A 23,415-nucleotide genomic window follows, 5' to 3' on the forward strand; every position below is an offset into this window, starting at 1 on the left:
TTAATTGATGAAGATTCATCAAAAATAGAAATGTATTTTGTTTTAGAAGACTTTAAGCATGCAAAATTATAATAATAAAAATAAAAATAAACCTATTATAATTTAAATAACATTTTGTTCTTATGCAATGTTGTAGTTAGTTAAGTTTGTTGAGCTACACATCTTTCGGTTAAGTAGGCGGAGCCGAGGTGGAACATGTGATTCATCAGAATAAAATGTTCCATCTTTATCCTCCTAGGCTCACAAAAAATGTTTATGATAACTGAAAACATAGTTTGTGTCAGGACAACTCACTATGGGACACATTAACAACCTATGTATAGGTGGGATACAAAAGCCACTAGCTTTGGGCGTCAGCAAGATGCAGAGGCGATTGTGCATCTCCGTCTGCTGTTGAGGATTGAAGATCACTTGTTCTTTGGACGTTGTGGCTTAGCAGTGCCTTGGAGGTCGAGGAGCAAAAAGGCATGTGCAAGAACGTAAACAATCATAAACAACTGAAAAATCATTGTAAGATTTGTCATTGATTTGATGGCTAATGTCAAGGCAAGACACACACGTTGTAATCTGTCATCATCAGCTATGAAGTAAGATACAGTTGCTTACTTGTTATTGTAATTGAAGCTGTACAAGAAAAACATTGCGCATAAAATACAGAAGAGTTGCTGCAAAACTGTTTATGTCATTTAGCAGCTTGGACAGATTGAAGCCGTCTTCCAGCACCTGCACGTAACAATAAGATAAAGAAGTCCAATAGCACTGCACAGCAAGATCACAAAAGTGATTAACTTTGAAAACAGTGACCAAAAATTATTAAAGAGCGAAAGTTGACAACCAGGCATCAGGGTGACACAGTCTGTACATTGGAGTCTAACAATGCAAGCAGCCATCAGCTGTAACACCTCACATTGTTTCCTTCACCACATACAGTTCTGTACACCACATCACACTGTTTCTTGAACCTCTTTACCCACCCATCAGATGAGGAGAAGTCCTCAACTCCAGATATAATCGCCACCTTATGCGCATTTTTGCACATCACACCATTCACAAGGATGTTTGAGGCACTTTCTGTCTGAAACCAGTTCTTTATAATGTCTTCCCGTTCCAGATATTTAGAATAACTGGCATATTTAATATTTTTTGTTTACAGCCTACTGTTACTTGCACTTTCCAGAACAAAGCTTTATTTTTCACAATGGTGTTCAGCATAAACACACGTATCCCTAACTCTGTGCCAATGCAATGTGCGTCCCATTATGGACTTTAACGTTTTCAAGAGTCTTTACTTTCTCTTCCATCGAAATTCCTCTCTCTTTTTGTAATACATTTATATATATATAAAAAAAATAAAAAAAAATAAAAAAAAAAAAGTTTTGCATCACCCCATTTCCCGGAATTCCTGAAGATAGATGTATACTGTAGATACTGTATCAAAGACAAAGTCCCTTTCACTGTTCAGAGATGTCACTAAACCTGGCCAAATTTGTAAACAACCATACATGAGCAGCGCCTGTTAGACGGAGAGGGTCCGACAGCTGATCAGTTAGAGTCATTCCACCAGGAAGGAGGTACACGGCTTGTGTTGTCTGTAGTTCAACCATGCCTAGACGGTCAATACCACAGTTCGATCGCATTCGCATTGTTACTTTATGCCAGGAAGGGCTCTCAACAACGGAAGTGTCCAGGTGTATTGGAGTGAACCAAAGCAATGATGTTCGGACATGGAGGAGATACAGAGAGATAGGAACTGTCAATGACATGCCTTGCTCAGGCCGCCCAATGGCTACTACTACAGTGGTTGACTGCTACCTACGGATTATGGCTCGGAGGAACCCTGACAGCAATGCCACCATGTTGAATAATGCTTTTCGTGTAGCCACATGATGCCGTGTTACGACTCAAACTGTGCACAATAGGCTGCATGATGCGCAACTTCACTCCCGAGGTCCATCTTTGCAACCACAACACCATGCAGTGCAGCACAGATGGGCCCAACAACATGCCGATTGGACCGCTCAGGATTGGCATCACGTTCTCTTCACCGACGAGTGTCGCATATGTCTTCAACCAGACATTTGTCGGAGACGTGTTTGGAGGCAACTCGGTCAGGCTGAAAGTCTTACCCACAATGGCCAGTGAATGCAGCAAGGTGGAGGTTCCCTGCTGTTTTGAGGTGGCATTATGTGGGGCCGACGTACGCCACTGGTGGTCATGGAAGGTGCCCTAATGGCTGTACGATACGTGAATGCCATCCACCGACTGATAGTGCCACCATATCAACAGCATATTGGCAAGGCATTCGTCTTCATGGACACCAATTCGCACCACCATCATGCACATCTTGCGAATGACTTCCTTCAGGATAATGACATCACTTGGCTAGAGTGGCCAGCATGTTCTCCAGACAGGAACCCTATCGAACATGCATGGGATAGATTGAAAAGGGCTGTTTATGGACAATGTGACCCATCACCCAATCTGAGGGATCTACGCCGAATCACCATCGAGGAGTGGGATAATCTGGACTTGTGGATAGTATGCCATGATGAACACATGCATGCATCAACACAAGAGAATGTCTACTGGGTATTAGAGGTATTGGTGTGTACAGCAATCTGTACCACCGCCTCTGAAGGTTCTCGCTGTATGGTGGTGCAACATGCAATCTGTGGTTTTCATGGGCAATAACAAGTGCGGAAATGATGTTTATGTTGATCTCCATTCCAATTTTCTGTACAGGGTACAGAACTCTCGGAACCGAGGTGATGAAAAACTTTTTTTGATGTGTGTACTTTTCATCTTAAAACTGCAACAGAAAACATTACAACTTGTACTTCAAAGAAACAGCTAACAATGCAACATGATGATCACTTATGCACGGCTGTGAACAACACTGCATGCTCAATTAACTCATGGAATGGTGGGTGACAGGAGTAGATGAGTCAACTGAAATCAACTCGCCTCAGTCTGTGACAGCTTTATTGGTGCCATCAGCGTAGTCAACCTATGATAGCAAACAATACTGTGTTCAATGCATATACAAGCCACAAATGAAACTATATTATTAGTTGCAAATACTGAAGAGTGGGTGACCTCTGCATATGATCATAGTCAGAGGGTGAAGTTAACACTGAAGCAATATCTCTTAAATAATGTCAGCATACCATTTTTGTAAAGCACACAATATTGAAAGCTAAGGTTGGTAGTGACAAGAAACAAGTGAATGTCACACATACTTCTATTGAAACAGTTACTGCCATCAGCTACCAAACCGAGTAGCGCTTGGCAGCAGCACGAGGGAGAAATTCGTTGCACCCGACTCTTGCTGAGAAGTGATGTCAAAATGACATGTCTTCCATAAATCTCAACTCAAGAATGAAACTGTAGTTGACAAATGAAGAATTTTGGAGACACTGTATTGGATTTATATTTCATTGTTTTCTTATTTTACTTTGCATGTCATGACAGCATGCCATTTCAATGCAATGGTGCATTGAAAATTTATTGCAAATTTGTCACTCTTGGTACAGTCTGTTACAATTAAATAGCAAATAATGACATCAGTGATATTAGCTTTCAGGATAACATAAAATGAAAGATAATGTCAAAAGTTGAATCAGTTCACCATCGCATAGTGAACAGAGGAGAGGTATGGAGTTATGAAGTAGAAGGTAGTAGGTTCGCATTGTGCTGTATTCTACTTTTTCCTTTCACCTTTGCACTACATTGCTGTAAGTGAAATGAGCAACAATGGATCGCAATCAAAGTTCTGTAGCTGCTGGATGAAATGTACCAAATTCCATATGTGGTTTTGGCATTTGCCTGCAAAGGGGCTGAGAATAACTATCAGATATTTTGTTAATTCATGTGTTGGTGCACCTATGTTGCTAACAACTGGGTGGAGTGGCATTTCTTCCTTGGGAATTTTAGGAAGCCCATAAAGTCTAGGCAGCGTGGCTGACTGCAGACGAACTCTCTTTACCATTTTCTTGTCTTGGAATTTGACACGGTAGCAGTACTGGACAACTTCCTTTGTCAAGTGGAAGGATGACTGTCTCAGAAGCTTCTCAGAGGCATTTAAGCACTTTCCTCTCTTCATTAGAGATGTTTGATTTCGATGGAACACCCCTGGTATGTGTACACCATGATTCATGTCTATACTCCACAGCATTCCATGGATGTGCAAGGGCAATTTGTTCCTCCATGCTGATAAATTCAACTGTTTTGAGGTCATCGGTCTTTGTGCAAAATTTTGCCTCTTTTCTAGTACAAATAAGGTAGCACTGTCAATTATTTTCTCTGTGCAGTTCTTACAGCTCTCCGAGGTTCGTCTTGAGGTTGTTTAGTCACAAAACTTTCGTATTCAGTGGCTGACTGCCATTCTCTGTTGGCTTGAGACCAGAAAACTGTGTCTATTGACTCCCATGAGTCAGGGGAGAGTGCTGAAGCCAACTGCCACCGAAAGAGGATGTGGATGTGTTGACGCCACACTGGAAGATAAACACTTCTGGCGGCGACAGCAATGTGACTGAGGGCCCCAATTTTGTGCTCCAGTGAGACGCTTTCCCCACCACTGTGCCAGGTATGTGCCTGCAACCAGCTGGCCAGAGGCTGTGGGCAGGGTAGGGGATATAAAGGCGACACCAAGCAGAAGTCAGTCGGTCATCATGAAATCCCAATGATGGCAAGGAGTCAGCTTGCTGAAACATTGCGCCTTCTGGATAACACCATCTGGTTGAATACCCAAGAAATATTCTAAATCTTTCTACACTAGGAAAATTAAAAATGTCATTAATTAAAACACAATCTTTTGGATGACAAAAATTAAAAGTGTTGAGGTATTTTGACCTGGTACATTAACTGTAATACATCAATTGCTTCAAGGTAATTTAAAAAGAAAGTGTCAGAAAGTAGGATGAGCACTGCTCTTGCATCATACTTTGCAAAATTAGTTCATGGGAACTATTCTCCACAAAACCTATTATGTCCAGTGAATAACAGATGTTCCACATTCTAATAAATATTAGTAATGTGGGGGAAATTTCTACAAAAGGAATCAAACACAAAAGCACCTATCACACGAGAAAACAGATAACACTAAATATAAGTAAAAACATCAATATGGAGAGAGAGTGATAGTTTCAAGGAATTTTACTTAGTAGCCATAAGTTTCTTATGTTACATCAGATCTGAATTTTATTATGCAAAAATTTAGATTATGTTAAACAAAGGGCCTTCCATCTGAAGCACTCAATTAGTTAGATCAAATGCTCACAATTAACCACTGATTTACCAAGACAGTGAAGGTCAATAGAAATATATAACACAGTGTAGTACTGAATGATATTTTTTAGCAAAACGCGAACTACAGCTAGACAAAAGTTTCCCTTACACAAACTGCAGTTGGATCAAATAAACAGACAAAAAAAAGTACTCACGCTCCTCCTCTTCTGCAGATTCTTGGTGAGTGTCAGCAGGTTGTGTTATGGCTTGGTAGTCTGGTATTCTCCCTCCTGACGTTTCTCTCATTTCACGTTGCCTTTGCTGGATTCGCTGCTCTCTCGTTTCAGCCCACTCTCTTGAAAAACCATCAGCTGAGTCATTTCCTGTATGGAAGTAGTTAGTGCAATGATTGTTTTTATTTTTCACTGAAGCTACAGTCCAACACTGTTTTCAGAGGAGTTTAATGTATAATCAGATACAAAAATACGAAAAAAGGGAAGTAATTTAGTTTTGATTGTGGCCTCATGAAAGAATCATCATCATAACAATTATCGATTTTCTTAGTCAATTCTTAACTACCTAAATCACACACTCAGAGTCAATACTGGAACCGTACTCCTCCTAGCAATTCTTTATCATTGTATCAACTAATCCAGTAGTAAAGAGAGAGCAATTTAAAAGATATCTTGAACACAATGTCAAATCTCTCACCCTCAGGTGTTGCTTGTCTCCGTCTGTGTGGTAAATTAGATTTATCACTTGAAGATGTCCGCTGTTGCTGTTGCTGAGGCTGGTGAGTTGTAGGTTCCTGAGCATCTCCGCCATCAGCAACACCCACATAGCTGTACAGTATGGTTGCTAATTTGGAAACACAACAAAAATTACAATCTGAAGTTAAGGTATAGACTAAAATCATTTTTAAAAGTGACTGACTATACAGTAAGCTACAGCATTCAACATAGAAATATTATATGAGGAATAAATGCAGATATACAATTACTTTTTGAATAAATTTTTGTGTGTATTCAGATAATAGCCTATACTGTGATAAGCATACACAGCACCAGGAGAACTGCTGGGGGAGGGGGCTGAGAAAAAAATGGCACAAGATTACTACATACGGAAAAGTTGTAGTGCTTAAATTTTATATGTAGTGCAACAACAGAACAAAAGCATATTGCTATGATGAAAGCAATGTGTGAAGGAAAGTCTACTTTCACTTGAAGCACAGTCTGAATTTTATGTGATGAAACTTGAAAGCCTGTGTGTTTTCACTAATTGGTATTATACCTTGAAGCATCACAAGACAATAGTGAAATATGCGAAACAGAACACAATGTTCAAAATGTCATAACATGTCACAAAAAAGTTTACTCATGGATTTGACCATTTCATTAAAGACATAGAGAGCAGGGAAAAGCTGTTTGTCAAAAAAATTAAAGAACTGGGATTAAAACGAATATTTAAATTTGATTTCACAATGTTAGAGAAATGGCCAGTACTTAATGACAAAGTATCAGCTGTAGCAGAATAAAATGTAAATGTACTCTAACACACTAAGGACTAGCACAAAAATGACATGAAAGAATGAGAGTCAATAAACAAAATGATTAAAAAGTAAAAGAAAGTAAGTTGGAATAGGGAAGTAATGCACAACAGAGAAATAATTATAAACATGAAGTAAATAAATAAATAAATAAATAGTGATGAGCCAGAAAATAATATAAATCTACATTAAGACTCAGCAATTCACTTGAATGGTTTTCCCCTTCCTTTAATATATGGAACAGGAAAAGAATTACTGTTTTTATTACTCTCTAAGAGCCATTACTATACTAATTTTATTGTTAATGTCTGTATAGGAAATGGTACATGGGAAGCCACAAAACTGAGAACTGAACTACAAGGGGTGTTCAAAAAGAAATGAGCTGGAGGCATAATTACAGAAACCAGTACCTGTATGTTGGAAGTATTGACCCTGTCTGTCGAGACACTTGTCCCACTGTGACACAAGGCGGTGAATGGCTGTCTCTCAAAATTCCTGGGGCTGCAATGTTAACCAGTTCCGCAAGTACAGCTAGACACTGTCATCCGAGCTAAATTGTTTGCCCTCATCCGAGGTAAATTGTTTGCCCATCAGAGCCTTTCTAAAGGGACCAAAAATGGCATAATCACAAAGAGAGAGGTCCGGACTGTATGAAGGGTGGCTGAGAACCTCCCATTTCAATTTCTGTGGGAGTGCTGCAACTCTGTTGGCCGTATCAAGCTTTGCATTTTTGTGGAGCAAAATGACCCCACAGGTGAGATTGCCTGGTCATTTTGATTTGATCGCTTGGTGAAGAGTGGTCAAGGTTTGCGAGTAACGCTGGGCATTCCCTGTTGTCACGTGTTGCAGGAAGCGAATCAGAATGGGGCCATCTTGGTGAAAGAAGAACGTCAGCATAACTTGCTCTGAGGGGCAAACGATTCACCTCGGATGATGACGTCCAGCTGTACGTGCGGAACCGGTAACATCGCAGCCCTGGGAATTTTATGAGACAGCCATTCGCTGCCTTGTGTCACAGTGGGACAAATGTCTCAACAGCCAGGGTCAATACTTTTAACACACAGGTACTGTTTACTGTAATTATGCCTCCAGCTCATTTCTTTTTGAACGCCCCTTTTAGAATTCTGCTACAGATAGAGGTAACTGACGTAAGATGATAGTTTTACTGGACTATTCTGAGTTGTGCTCCCTTACCATAACTTGGAACAGTTTTCTGCTCAAGGGGCCAGAAGGAAGCAATGGCTGAGCATGAAGAAAACTTTCTTAGGAATCCAACATACAACCCAAAAAGGGTTTCATTAGCTGCCAGAGTATTGTTGAGTTTAAGCAAATTCAAATTTTATACATTACCATTATCATTGGATCAGTACATTCATCTCTACAGTGGTACAGAAACTGAATGAAAATGAAGTTTTCTCACTTTTTTTCTTAGAGAAGAAATGTTTGACTGCAGGATTTTCCATTTCCGATTTTGTTTTCCTGTTATGTGTTTCATCCTCATCTTACCAAGAGGAAGCGAGGTGGAATGAAGAGTGGAAGCATAGTGACTTAGTGAGACATTAATAAAATAGCAGTGGAGAGACAATATTGACTGGATATTACTGCCACAGGGAATGTTGTGTAACAAGGCTGATGCAAAGGAAGGTAATGGCATTTTATGGGGAAGCATTAAAATTGTGGGTGGCTTGGTGGTTTATCGGAGAAAATGTTAACTGTTTTTATCCAGTTCTCTGATTTAGTGATGTTTACAACCGTTCTTTTGCCTGAAACTAGTATGCTCACTAAGTGTCCAGCTACTGAATCACTTATGCTTCCCATTCTACAGTAGAAGCACACACAGTTGGAAACGACACATGAAAAATACTGGAAAAAGACATTGTCCCCTATGATAACCTACTGTAGGCTCCTTTCAGTTGCCTTGTCTAAAAACTGCAACTTTTCCAACACAGAAGTTTTATAATGTAAATCCTTAAAGGAAGGAAAATTAAATGTCTGCCAGTTGTTCTACCAACATAAAGTGATTAGATAGATAAAAAATCTACTTAACAACTGGTGGCAGAACACACACATAAAAGGAGGTTATAATTAGGCAAGCTTTTGGAGCCAGTGGCTCTTTCTTCAGGTAGAAGGGTCCAGGGGGTCAGAAGAGGGGTGAAGGAAAAGGGTTGGAGAGGCCTAGGAAAAGGGGTAGATTTTGGAAAAGTCATCCAGAAACATGGGTCAGGGGAGCCTTCTGGACGTATAAGGCACCTCATACTGTCCGATAAGGCACCTCTGAGCCTTGGTTGTGTGTGACTTTTCTGAAATTTACTCCTTTTCCTGAACCTCCCCAGTCCTTTTCCTTCACCCCTCTTCCTACCCCCTCTACCCTTCTGCCTGAAGAAAGAGCCACTGGCTCTGAAAGCTTACCTAATTATAAGCTTCTTTTATGTGTGTGTTCTGCCACCTCTTTGTGAGTAGATTTTTTTATCTATCCAATTACATTATACTGTCAAAAAAGATTGTTTTAATTGTTCTTCCAAATATTCTAACACACTCCTTAACTTAGATGGGTTATATTCTTAAAATGATTCAGTCACATTCACAATGACCAGTATTTACAAATACAATAACTGGTTTAAAACTGATATAATACAAAAATTCTTCCTGGTGCTTGTCTTTCAGGACTCACTAATGTCACAGAACAAATAACTTGGAAAAATTTCCACCCACAAATTTCGGTCATTACTGCCATTACAAACTAAATCAGTTCTTTGTATGTACATAACTCAATTTATCATGTGACATTGAAGGCAGATGGCATTATGAGGAACAGCTAACAGCAATTCAAACTACCTCACTTAACTGTTATAACATTGTTCAGGAATCATTCTCATACTTCTCATAACAAAAATTTTACAGAGTTTAACATATACAAGGCAGAGTGTAGAGAGGATCAACCGGCAGACCCAACTCCTCCTCTAGCAGTCCAAAAGGGAAGATTTCAGTCATGGACGTGGCCTTTCCATGGAACACCTCGATCACAACAGCTAGTGCCCACAGCTGCCTCAAGTAACCATACCTGTTCTGATTATTAAAATTGATCATTGCCTTCCCATTTGAGATGTTGAAGTTACATAATAATTTTACACCATAAAGGATCTTTTCCTAAGTGAAATCCAGTAAAAAGTACCACCTTACCTTGCAAAATAAAATAAACAACATTTTTAAACACAATAGCAAATGGCTGTGCACTCAAAAAGGATTAGTCAAATATGGATTGTGGCTAAAATATTTCAAGTACAATATGCAAAAGCCACATCACACCATTAAATGCTAAATTTTCAACATACTAGAATTTTAGAACTTTAAGTGACAAACCAAGATGTAGATAATTTACACAGCCTACTAAATTTTGAGCATTGTTAGTTTTTACCAAAATTATTCATTCAATACTGTAAATACAGAAAAACTGACCCAATAAATGTGCACTGCATGTAAAATTGCAAGTGTCTTCCAAATATGGACTTTCTAACTCTCTTTCCAACCACTCCTAAAACTATTGAAAAACATGCAACATTGTAGAAATATTAACCTTACCTTCTCCCAAATTTCCTAAATGTTATCTCTTTCATATACTGTGTATACTATAACATAGTGATAGTAAAGTTAGTATATAAGCAATCATTATTACTTTTGAATGATTAAGCAATGGATGTGATGTCATACAAGAGTGCTGGGCGAGGATGTCATGAGGGCTTGATTTTTTTCAGAATCATGAAAACCACTCAGTGGCAAGGACCAGTTAGACAGCACCTTACTATATTAGCATGTGAAGTAGGAAAGACTACACTTGCTTCCCACAATTTGAATAAAGTGAATAACAGAAAGCACAAAATGCCAATCTCCATATCATTCATTACTCATAGTTGTGAAACAAATACTAACAAAGAGATAGAGGGGCTGGCCAGTACTTAGCTCAGTACAGCCGATAGATACACAAAAAACAGAACCGAAAATTTACATTCCTCGCTTTCGGAACAAATGTTCCTTCATCAGAGAGGAGAGAGGGGAAAGAAAGGGAAGAAGGGAAAGTGGATTCAGTTACTCACAACCCAGGTTATGAAGCAACAGGGAAGGAAAACAGGGAGGGTAGCAAGGATGGAGGCATGGTTGTCAGAGGGAAGCCAAAGATATTCTACTGTAAGTACTGTGCCAGCTTCAAACCAAAGAGGATGCAACAGAAGTAAAGAGGTATACAGTATAAAGATAAACACAACTATGTATGATGAATAGATGCGTGAATGGCTAAAGAGGAAAGGGAAACAGGAGAAGACTGAAGAGTAAATGGGAGTGATGTCCAATACCCAGTAGCGGAGCATGCCCTCCAGCATAATTCTAGGGACCTAGGAACCTGCTACACCGTTTGTGCCATTTGGCTTCTCCCACCCAACACCAGTCCCTCTGAACTGCGGAGATGGGAACTTGCACTCCAACACATCCTTTCATCCCACCATCCCCCAGGACTGAACCTACGTTAAACAACCTCACTCCCATTTACTCTTCAGTCTTCTCCTGTTTCCCTTTCCTCTTTAGCCATTCACGCATCTATTCATCCTACATAGTTGTGTTTATCTTTATACTGTATACCTCTTTACTTCTGTTGCATCCTCTTTGGTTTGAAGCTGGCACAGTACTTACAGTAGAATATCTTTGGCTTCCCTCTGACAACCATGCCTCCACCCTTGCTACCCTCCCTGTTTTCCTTCCCTGTTGCTTCATAACCTGGGTTGTGAGTAACTGAATCCACTTTCCCTTCTTCCCTTTCTTTCCCCTCTCTCCTCCCTGATGAAGGAACATTTGTTCCGAAAGCTAGGAACGTAAATTTTCGGTTCTGTTTTTTGTGTATCTATCGGCTGTACTGAGCTGAGGTAAGTACTGGCCAGCCCCTCTATCTCTTTGTTAGTATTTGTTTCACATCTTTATATGAGATTTTCCTAATCATTACTCATAGTTGGCTACACATGTATAAAGAACTTTACTTGCACAACAATAGTTATTTTCTTTTAATTTTTTAAACCAATTTATTTCACAATGTGACATATTCAGTTAAGTTCTGCAGCTACAGCAATGAAAGAATTAAACTGGTTAAGGACTTGATTTACATAAGCCATTTCATCTTATGGGGACACACTAAGATTTTGAAGGATTTAGCTCCACACTCATTTTCTTGTACTCATTATTATTTTGACTACTCATCATCTTCTTGAGATTCCTCCATAAATGAGAGGCTTCAGAGATACGGAATGAGTAAACATACATATGAACATGAATAAACAGCTGTCTGAAACTACACAGTCCAGTCACATTAATGTGGCAACTGCCTATGTTGGATATTGACGTGCAATAACCACTAACAGATGGTTGGCGACAGCACTAGCAGTGGGAGGTATATAAAGCGTGTCAGGGGAACACGGGAAACTGTGCAAAAGTTGTTGTGCTGTGGAAACAGTAAGATTTATCTTACATCCAAAAGGGCATGATCTTTGGCATTTCTGAAATGGCTAAGTTTGCAAACTGTTCATGTGACACCATGGTTAAAGTACACAGTGCATGGCAAAATAGTGCTATCCAAAACCGGTGCAGAGACAACTGTAGTGCATCATGGTCCATAGATGACAGCAGTGAACAACAGCTTTGGAGATGTGTACAGGCAAATTAGTCATGCAACTGTTGAGTAACTGAGAGCCAAGATGAACCTAGGGGCAACCAACAGTGTCTCCTCAATGACCGTTCAGCAAACATGGCATCGTATGTGGCATGTTGCAAAAGCCATTAGGTGCCGCTGCCACACAGCAACACACCACTGTCGTGTTGACTGCCAGCTCAGCCCCTGCGACTACACAACATTTCAGCTCCGCCATTTGCAATGCAACCTGAAGAGGTCCTTTGTGAACACTGGACCAAAGCACAGAGGGAGCGTAAATCTGCAAGATATGTCGCTCCTGCCACAAACTTTTTGCTGCACCAGCCAGTGTCACATACAGCCCATCAGGTGGACGTGTACCTCTGCCGTGTAGGTATTTAGGACCATGCCTATGCCGATCGTGGCAGTTACGACACAGCCAGACAAGAGAAGAAGCCTATCCGAATCCAGTACTGCCTCAACTGCACACCCCATTCACTGCCAAGGCGCCTCAGCAACATGCCCACAGGCCTGTTGGTATTCTGTCAGACTCATATGGCAAGACTGTAGAAACTGTGAACTAATACAGATTGTAAGTTATGTGTTAGTCTGTTCCAATGTGTTCGACTCAAGGAGAATGAGGACTTAAACAACTGGTAATCAAACCAATGGAGAACGAAACACTCACTGTAGAAGCTTTCATGGCATTGTTTCCTCAACCACGATTCGCATTCCAAGTACTTGCATTTAATCGTGAACATATTTTCCTGTTAGGAACTAGTTACAAAGTTTGTTACTTGTTTGTGATGGTCAACGAAGACCATTTGTGTTGAATTAATTGCGTTCTTAAATATAAAGGGTGAACTACATGCTCATGTGTCTCCTTAGCACAGCACAACTAGATGTCTCCATCTGCAACAGCTAGCTACTTCCACCACCTTTCCGGGAATTTGATCGTAAGGTAGAACACTGCTCATCAGTCACAAGTACCAGCAATGTCACTACAGATGGGCAAAAAATGAGCAGCTTGTGGTAAATCGGGCCACAAAGTGGAAGTCTGGCAGTCCTCCAAGGCAATGCAGGTGGACTGGATGCAGGTTGAGACACTCGACTTGGGGTGGGCAGAAGATGCTGCTAACCCCATTGACATCTCTTTGGTACAGTTCATTATTATGCCCTTCAAGAAGCTGATGTCTATTTCTGCCCTAATTGAGAGAGTACAAGTGGACCTGCAGATAGACACCAGCTCCTCTACCACAATTATCGACTGGGCTACATATTGGAAGCTGGGAGCATCCCCCCCCCTCCCCCCCCCCCCCCTTGTAAAATTTTTGATACCCCTTCCGTAGTTTCAGTAATGACATTGTCTCTGTTATGGGAATGTTTTCAGCCCAGATCCAGTATGAATCCAAGACACTCATGGCTTGTATATTGGTTGTAGCCCACCCTGGTGCTTGCAACCTCCTGGGCTTGGACCTCTTTCGTGCCTTGGTCTTAACAGTCCTGCAACCCTATACCCACCATTAATGCTGTGGATGGTGGCCCTTACACAGAGGAGGTTTTTGACAAATATCTATCGGCCTTTTCAGGACCTTCCTCTGGCGTAAACAATTTAGAAGCACACATCAGCTTTTCGCAGTTGGTGGTTCTGAAGTTCTAATAGCCAGTTCCACACTGTTTGCTCTACAAGACAGGTTCCCCAAGGAACTGCAATGGCTTTAAGATGAGGGAATTTTAATGCCAGTTTGCAACAGCAGATCGCCTACTCTCACAATAATTGTGGAAAAACCAAATGGTCTTTCACAATTTTAGTGCAACAGTTAATTCCCAAGCAGTGATAGATTCATACCCAATCCCCAAATTGGATGACATCCTAACTAAACTTGATGATGATAAAGTGCTTGCCAAGACTGAGCTACAGGAGGCCTACTACAGCTGCCAATGGATGCAGCTTCTCGAGAAGTGTTTTTGGTCAACATGCCTTTTGTGTTGTTTCAATAAAATTGGCTGCCATTTGTCATTTTGAGATTGCCTGCCAGTTTTCAAAGATATCTTGAACAGTTAATCTGTGACATCCCTGGTACAGCCAATTATCTGGATGATATCTTGGCCACTGGCACATTTATTGAGAACCTCGCATGCAACTTTGATGATCTTTTTTCCCCTTTTTTAAAAAAATCAGTTGCAATGTAACAATGACAAATGTCCCCTCTTCATTCAACAAATGGAATACTTGGGACATGTGCTTCCTGCTACTGGATCGCCCTACCCCTAAGTATGCAGAGACTATTCAAAGACTGCCAGTGCCCAAAGATAAATCTCAACTAAAGTCAGTGCATGGACAACTCTTACAAGATATTTATTCCAAATGCCACAGCACTAGCCGAACCTTTGCACCAACTGCTCTGCACAAATGTTCCATGAAACTGGTTGCCACAATGTGACAGAGCATTTTGTGCCATATGGCACACACTCCTGCAGCTCAACTGCCTGATCAAATATGACCCACTCAACCCTCTTATCTTGGCAACTGATGCACCAACTGCATTACATTGTGGGAGCAGTCCTCTCACAAGTGATGGATGGGAGAGAATGAGCCAGTTGCTTTTGTTTTGAAGAGCTTGAATGCTGCACAGTGCAGCTACAGTCAGATTGAAAAGTAGGTTCTAGCAATCATCTTTGGAATTAAGAAGTTTCACAACACCCTCTACAGCCGACAGTTCATCCTTCTCACTGACCATAAGCCGCTGCTTCCACTGCTCCAGTCCACTGCCATCGTCCCCACCATGATGGCATGATGCTTACAACACTGGGCCTCTTTCTATCGAGCTACACACAGAGATCAAGTTGTGCTCCACATCACACCATGCCAATGCTGACTTACTTTCCAGGCTGCCCATTGGACAAGACCTGGCCTTTGGTGTGGATTCAGATATTTGTTTCTGCATGGATGCAGTGGCGAAGGAGATGGTTGCCCAGCTTCCACCTGATGTAGACCTCGTCAGATAGCACACAACCAGTGACCCCTTACTCTGAGAGGTTCTACACTATATCCACCAGGGCTGGCCTTCCAACTATAACATGTTGCCACATCCTGACCTCCAGTCATTCTGAGGGCACAAACAGGAACTGTTTACACTGCAAGGCTTCACTACTCATGCAGGGCCAAAATGGACAGACATGTAGGGTTATTCCGTGTGGCCTTGACCTTCTCCAAGAATGCCATGGGGGGGGGGGGGTCCTCACCAAGTGGCTGGCACAGCAACATATCAACATATCTACTGGAGGGCCATGGAAACTGCAATAACCAACATGGTCACTGCCTGCTCGAAGTGTCAAAGCAAGCAAGCTGCACCAGTTCGACGATACTCCCCTGGCCCACTACAACACGACCTTTGTCCCGCATCCGTCTCGATTTTGTGGGTCCATTCCTTGGAGCATCCTAGCTTATCATTACTGATGCTGGCACGGTGTTTCCATTTGCAATTAAGATGACATCTACCTCTGCAACAAAGATGATCAAAGCCCTCGCACACATTTTTGCCTTAGAGCGTCTCCCTGAAATGGACCTCAGTTCACCTCCACTGAATTCTCTTCCTTTTATGCCAGGAATCGAATCTCTCTCATTCAGACGACACCACTCCATCTGTCATCCAGTGGCATCAATGACCAGTTTGTCCACACAGCAAGACCCAAATGGCAAAACTGTGTCATCATCACTCCTTGGATGATGCACTCATTCGCTTTTTGGCATCATACCGGGTCAATAAGCAGGAGGGGATCTCCCCAGTGGGATGCTTACACAGTCAACCAAATCGCTCCTCTCTTTCCACACTTCACCCCAAGGAACAGCAGGGCCACCCACCCCATTCCAGACAGCACCACTTCTCCTTGCAAGACCCAGTGTGGGCAACGAACTATGCCTGAGGTCAATACAACTGGCTCCCTGCTACAGTGTCCCGCATCATTGCCTGTGTAATGCTCAAAGTTATCCTACAAGATGGCTCCTGTGGTCACAAACACATCAATCAGGTCTGACCACAGCATAGCTTTATTCCACTGACAGAAAATTTTCTGTTCCAGACACCCAGCATGACGATGGGCTTCCTGGGAGTGCCAACCTCGGCGCGTGTCTCCAATGGGACAGGTGGTGTCCAATGACACAGTCCAACAACCCAATGGAAATCGATCCCACTCCACCCTCATTCACCTCCCAGAGCGAGCCAGCAGGACATGAGTAACCTTGCCTCTGTCACTTTGAGAGAAATGGCATGTCGCAAAAGAGATCAGGAGCCAACGAGGGGGTGTAGATCAGCAAGATAGGTCGCTCCCCTCACAAAGCTTTTGCTGCACCCGCCAATGTCACATACAGCCAATCAGGTGGATGTGTATCTCTGCCATGCTGGTATTTAGGACGGTGCCCATGCTGATCACAGCAGTTACAACACAGCCAGACAAGAGAAGAAGTCTACTCTGGATTCAGCACTGCCTCGACCGCACTCTGCCTTTGCCACGAAGGGAGCTCGGCAACGTGCTCGCGGGCCTTTCAGTATTCTATCAGACTCATTTGGCAAGACCATAGAAACTATGAAGTCATACAGAATGTAAGTTATGTATGAGTCTGTTCCAATGTTTTTTGCTCAAGTAGAGCAAGGACTTAAACATTTGGTAGTCAATGTAGTGGAGGACGAATGGCGACTGTAGAAGATTTCATTGTGTTGTTTTCTCAACTACGAATTGTATTCCAAGTACTTACATTTAGCTGTGAACTTATTTTCCTGTTAGGAGCTTATTACGAAGTTTGTTACTTGTTTATGATGGTCTACAAAGACCATATGGGTTCAATTAATTGTGTTCTTAAACACCGAGGATGAACTAAATGCCTGTGTGTATCTTGTGGAAGTATTCCAAGTCCTGGATACTTCAGTATGGGGTTCTGCAGCAGCTACCTGGTTCATGCACTCAAATTGACAGCTGTTCATCAGGAATGAAGGCAGCAATTTAAACACCAATACTGCCACTGGACATTTACTGAATGGTGGCATATGACCTTTTCAGATGAATCAACTTTTACACTCCATCAGACTGAAAGTAAACACCCTACAACAACTGTCAGAATGGTCCAGGGCAAAGAAGGAAGTACTATGGTCTGAGGAATGTTGGAAGCATTATGGTCCGAGGAGTGTTTTCATGGCATCCCTGGTGATCTCGTTATTCTGGAAGAGACAATAGATCAACAAAAGTATGTATCTATCCTTGCAGACCATGTCCACCCCTCTACACAGTCTGTTTTTCCTTGGTACGATGGCCTCTACTAGCAGGACAGTGCTACATATAACACAGCTTTTGTGTACATGCATGGCTCAGAGAGCATCAGGAAGAGTTTAATGTACTTTCCTGGCCAGCAAACTTCACTGATTTAAGCCATATTGACAATTTGTGAGACCATCTTGATCAAGTTGTTCATGCCGTGGACCCCAAGTGGGAAATCTAGCACAACTGGCTACGGCACTGGAGTCGGCATGGCTCCACATCCCAGTCGGTATCTTCCACAACCTCACTGACAATCTTCCTGCACATCTCACAGGCATTTGACAGGTGATCACGTCAATGTGACTGGACTGTGTAATTCTCTGGCATTATCCACAGCATATAGCACCACATCTGCTTCAAAAGCTACCATCAATTCTTAGTTCCAAATGGTGTGTTACCAGACAGAGGGTAATGCCACATCTGACTGCAAGGAACAGTGCCATCAGAGTCCATAATAATCAGTCAGTCACCCAACATGAAAAATAACATGTCAGTTCACTAAACAACAAGCTTTCTGGGTTAACACTTCGCAGCTGAAAGACAGAGCTGTTCACCACAAACATCGCATGATATTTTCTGTACTATATGAGAGCTAGACATTCCCACTTACTTCATCCACTAGCTGTGAGCAAAACCACCACTATGCGCCACTTTCCATGGCGTCTCACCAGGCATCTTCCTGATTGCAGCAGTCACTGAAATGCCTGTAAACTTGGTTCTTGTGCCACAACATCACATTGTGCTCAAACCTGGTCCACTAGGATTGTCAACAGTATTATATGTCTTTTGTCACAGCACTAAGGTCACTTAATTTTGGGAACCACATTACATATCTACCACGAGGCCTCACTGCTCGAGAAAGCACTAGTTACCAAGTTTGTCAGGCCACACCACATCTATGAGGGTTGTTCAAAAAGTAAGGTGACTTTTCAAATTACGAGGGGTAATGTACATTCGATTAACAATCTTTCTTTTTTCTTATGTTGGTACACATGTCCTGAACATATGTTCACAGTTTCAAGTGTACAGCATATGTTGTTTGTTTTTGACAGATAGAAAGGTTATACGCATTTTAATCGGCTCGGTAAATTTCGATTATTATAAAAAAATGGAGCAAAGAATTTGCATCACATTTTGTACGAAAAATGGAAATGTTGACATTGGCATATGGTGAGTCTGCTCTAAGTAAAATAAATCTTTACAGGTGGTACAAGCTCTTCCAAGATGGCAAAGAAGATGCCAATGATGACCTCGCTCTGGACGCCCCAGCACACCAACAACAGATGATAACGTTGAAGCTGTGAAGAAAATTGTTTAGGAAAATCATCAGCTTACCATAAGAAAAGTTGCTGAGGACATTGGCATATCGGTTGGCTCGTGTCGCAATTTTTTCTGATGTTTTGGGCACGAGACGTGTGTCACCTAAGTTTGTTCCAAAACTTCTCAATTTTGATCAGAAGAGCCATCGTGAGACCATAACTCAGGAGCTCTTGAATAACGTCAGTGATGACCCTGATTTACTCAAAAGGGTCATAATTGACAATGAAACGTGAGTTCACAGTTCTGACGTCGAAACCAAAGCCCGATAGTCCCAATGGAAGCATCCTGGAGAGCAAAGACCGAAAAAAGCACGTCAAGTTGCTCACTATTTTTTTCAATTACTGTGACATAGTGCATCATGAATTTTTGCCTCATGGTCATACGGTCAATAAGGAGCATCACCTTGACATTATGCACCATTTGTGAGAAGCAATACACAAAAAACATCTGGAATTGTGGAAAAACAATTCATGGATTTTGTATCATGACGATGCCCCTGCTCATTCATCATTGCGTGTGAGAGATTTTTTGGCCAAAAACAAGACGACAATCATGCCTCAGCCACCATATTCACTGGATTTGGCTCCCTGCGATGTTTTCCTGTTCTCAAAAGTGAAGAGACTTATGAAAGAACGAAGATTTTCAACGACTGAGGAAATAAAAACTGCATCGCTGGAAGTACTCAAGGCTCCACCAAAAAGCGCTTACGAGAAGTGCTTCGCGGATTGGAAGAAGTGTTGGCACAAGTATATTGTGTCTGAGGGGGAATACTACGAAGGGGACAACATGAATATTGATGAATAAATAAATATTTTTTCATAAAAATATAAAATCACCTTACTTTTTTAACACAGCCCGTATATAAAGCCATTTGCTTAGCAGAAGCATTCCAGTGTTATTTACATGCCCAATGCATAGTGAAACAATAAATAGATTAATTTAGCCACAGATTATTCTCATATCAACAGGAACAATAAAAAAAGTAAATTAGTGACAAGTTTTGTTAGGAGTTCAGGTGTTACAGGGCTCAGTTAGATGTGTAAGCTGCCAGCATGCATCAGATCCTACAGTGCAAGCAGCAGCATTATGATCCAACTTTTACCAGCACACAAGGCATGAGACTAGCATTAGCAGTGTTACTTGTCTCTGCCAAAGGCAAGACCAGAAATGTCACTAGAGGTTGTCCGACAACTTTGGCCAACAGCTTTGTCACAGTATGCTCCTCTGGCAGTTTTTGGTGGGATCATGGAGGTTAGACTATTTCACTGAGGAGCTTAGATAGAACCTATTCTAACATGTTGAGTACTGTACACTTTTAACTCAGTTATTGGAATAACCAGACAACTTTTATGAATATGTGAGATGGCGAGAGAACTGTTCTTTTAAATACTTGAAATGATTTGTTGTTTCACTGAAAAGCAAGATACAAACATTCTGGACGACTTCAAATAAATTCATCAAAACAGAAATATGTTAATCTTCAATGACTATCATTTAGCATGTGAGTGAAAGACGAATACAAATTGTGGAATAAGATACTCTGAACACTTAAAGCACTGAAAAGGAGGAACACACACACCACTTTTGGAAATGATCTCACATTAAAGAATCACTATCCTACTTGCATAAATACATTGGTAAGCTGTAAAGATAATCTATAGACAGCTTCTGTCCAGCTACTGCAATCCAAAAAAGATCCACTACAGTAACTTTAAGCATAAAAATTAACATAAACCACCTTTCTCACTTGCACAGATAATTTTTGAGATTATAATCAAGGTCTCCCTCCCATGAACCATGGATCTTGCCGTTGGTGGGGAGGCTTGCGTGCCTCTGCGATACAGATGGCCATACCACAGGTGCAACCACAACGGAGGGGTATCTGTTGAGAGGCCAGACAAACTTGTGGTTCCCGTGGTTCCTGAAGAGGGGCAGCAGCCTTTTCAGTATTGGCAGGGGCAACAGTCTGGATGATTGACTGACCTGGCCTTGTAACACTAACCAAAATGGCCTTGCTGTGCTGGTACTGCGAATGGCTGAAAGCAAGGGGAAACTACGGCCGTGATTTTTCCCGAGGGCATGCAGCTTTACTGTATGGTTAAATGATGATGGCATCCTCTTGGGTAAAATATTCCGGAGGTAAAATAGTCCCCCATTCGGATCTCAGGGCAGGGACTACTCAAGAGGACGTCATAATCAGGAAAGAAAACGCGTTCTACGGACCGTAGCGTAGAATGTCAGATCCCTTAATCGGGCAGGTAGGTTAGAAAATTTAAAAAGGGAAATGGATAGGTTAAAGTTAGATATAGTGGGAATTAGTGAAGTTCAGTGGCAGGAGGAACAAGACTTTTGGTCAGGTGAATACAGGGTTATAAATACAAAATCAAATAGGGGTAATGCAGAAGTAGCTTCAATAATGAATAAAAAATAGGAGTGCGTGTAAGCTACTACAAACAGCATAGTGAACGCATTATTGTGGCCAAGATAGACATGAAGCCCACACCTACTACAGTAGTACAAGTTTACACGCCAACTAGCTCTGCAGATGATGAAGAAATTGATGAAATGTATGATGAGATAAAAGAAATTATTCAGGTAGTGAAGGGAGACGAAAATTTAATAGTCATGGGTGACTGGAATTTGAGAGTAGGAAAAGGGGGAGAAGGAAACAGTAGGTGAATATGGATTGGGGCTAAGAAATGAAAGAGGAAGCCGCCTGTTAGAGTTTTGCACAGAGCATAACATAATCATAGCTAACCCTTGGTTCAAGAATCACGAAAGAAGGTTGTATACATGGAAGAATCCTGGAGATACTAGAAGGTTACAGATAGATTATATAATGGTACGACAGAGATTTAGGAACCAGGTATTAAATTGTAAGACATTTCCAGGGGTAGATGTGGACTCTGACCACAATCTATTGGTTATGAACTGCAGATTAAAACTGAAGAAACTGCAAAAAGGTGGGAATTTAAGGAGATGGGACCTGGATAAACCGAAAGAACCAGAGGTTGTAGAGAGTTTCAGGGAGAGCATAAGGGAACAATTGACAGGAATAGGGGAAAGAAGTACAGTAGAAGAAGAATTAGTAGCTCTGAGGGATGAAGTAGTGAAGGCAGGAGACGATCAAGTAGGTAAAAAGACGAGCGCTAATAGAAATCTTTGGGTAACAGAAGAAATATTGAATTTAATTGATAAAAGGAGGAAATATAAAAATGCACTAAATGAAGCAGGCAAAAAGGAATACAAACGTTTCAAAAATGAGATCGACAGGAAGTGCAAAATGGCTAAGCAGGGATAGCTAGAGGACAAATTTAAGGATGTAGAGGCAGGACAAATTTAAGGATGTAGAGGCTTATCTCACTAGGGGTAAGATAGATACTGCCTACAGGAAAATTAAAGAGACCTTTGGAGAAAAGAGAACCACTTGTATGAATATCAAGAGCTCAGATGGAAACCTATTTCTAAGCAAAGAAGGGAAAGCAGAAAGGTGGTAGGAGTATATACAAGGGCGATGTACTTGAGGACAATATTATGGAAATGGAAGAGGGTGTAGATGAAGATGAAATGGGAGATACGATACTGCGTGAAGAGTTTGACAGAGCACTGAAAGACCTGAGTCGAAACAAGGCCCCGGGAGTAGACAACATTCCATTGGAACTACTGACGGCCTTGGGAGAGCCAGTCCTGACAAAACTCTACCATCTGGTGAGCAAGATGTTTGAGACAGGCGAAATACCCTCAGACTTCAAGAAGAATATAATAATTCCAATCCCAAAGAAAGCAGGTGTTGACAGATGTGAAAATTACCGAACTATCAGTCTAATAAGTCACAGCTGCAAAATACTAACACGAATTCTTTATAGACGAATGGAAAAACTGTTAGAAGCTGACCTCGGGGAAGATCAGTTTGGATTCCATAGAAATATTGGAATACGTGAGGCAATACTGACCTTACGACTTATCTTAGAAGAAAGATTAAGGAAAGGCAAAACTACGTTTCTAGCATTTGTAGACTTAGAGAAAGCTTTTGACAATGTTGATTGGAATACTCTCTAAAGGTGGCAGGGGTAAAATACAGGGAGCGAAAGGCTATTTACAATTTGTACAGAAACCAGATGGCAGTTATAAGAGTCGAGGGGCATGAAAGGGAAGCAGTGGTTGGGAAGGGAGTGAGACAGGGTTGTAGCCTCTCCCTGATGTTATTCAATCTGTATATTGAGCAAGCAGTAAAGGAAACAAAAGAAAAGTTTGGAGTAGGTATTAAAATCTATGGAGAAGAAATAAAAACTTTGAGGTGCGCCGATGACATTGTAATTCTATCAGAGACAGCAAAGGACTTGGA

The 23,415-nt window shown here is 41.4% G+C and overlaps 1 protein-coding gene across 1 annotated transcript in view; it reads right to left on the bottom strand.

The window, feature by feature from the left end:
* LOC126479773 (presenilin homolog) overlaps positions 1 to 23,415 on the bottom strand; it is a 99,410-nt gene that overhangs the window by 31,437 nt on the left and 44,558 nt on the right. Inside the window, exons 7-8 of the mRNA XM_050103813.1 lie at positions 5,938 to 6,084; positions 5,442 to 5,609 (exon numbers count right to left, since the gene is read on the bottom strand). Of these exons, the coding sequence (XP_049959770.1) occupies positions 5,442 to 5,609; positions 5,938 to 6,084 (315 nt within the window). The remainder of the gene's footprint in view (positions 1 to 5,441; positions 5,610 to 5,937; positions 6,085 to 23,415) is intronic.

The sequence above is a fragment of the Schistocerca serialis genome, chromosome 1 (genome assembly GCF_023864345.2).
Source record: "Schistocerca serialis cubense isolate TAMUIC-IGC-003099 chromosome 1, iqSchSeri2.2, whole genome shotgun sequence".
NCBI classification, from domain to species: domain Eukaryota; kingdom Metazoa; phylum Arthropoda; class Insecta; order Orthoptera; family Acrididae; genus Schistocerca; species Schistocerca serialis.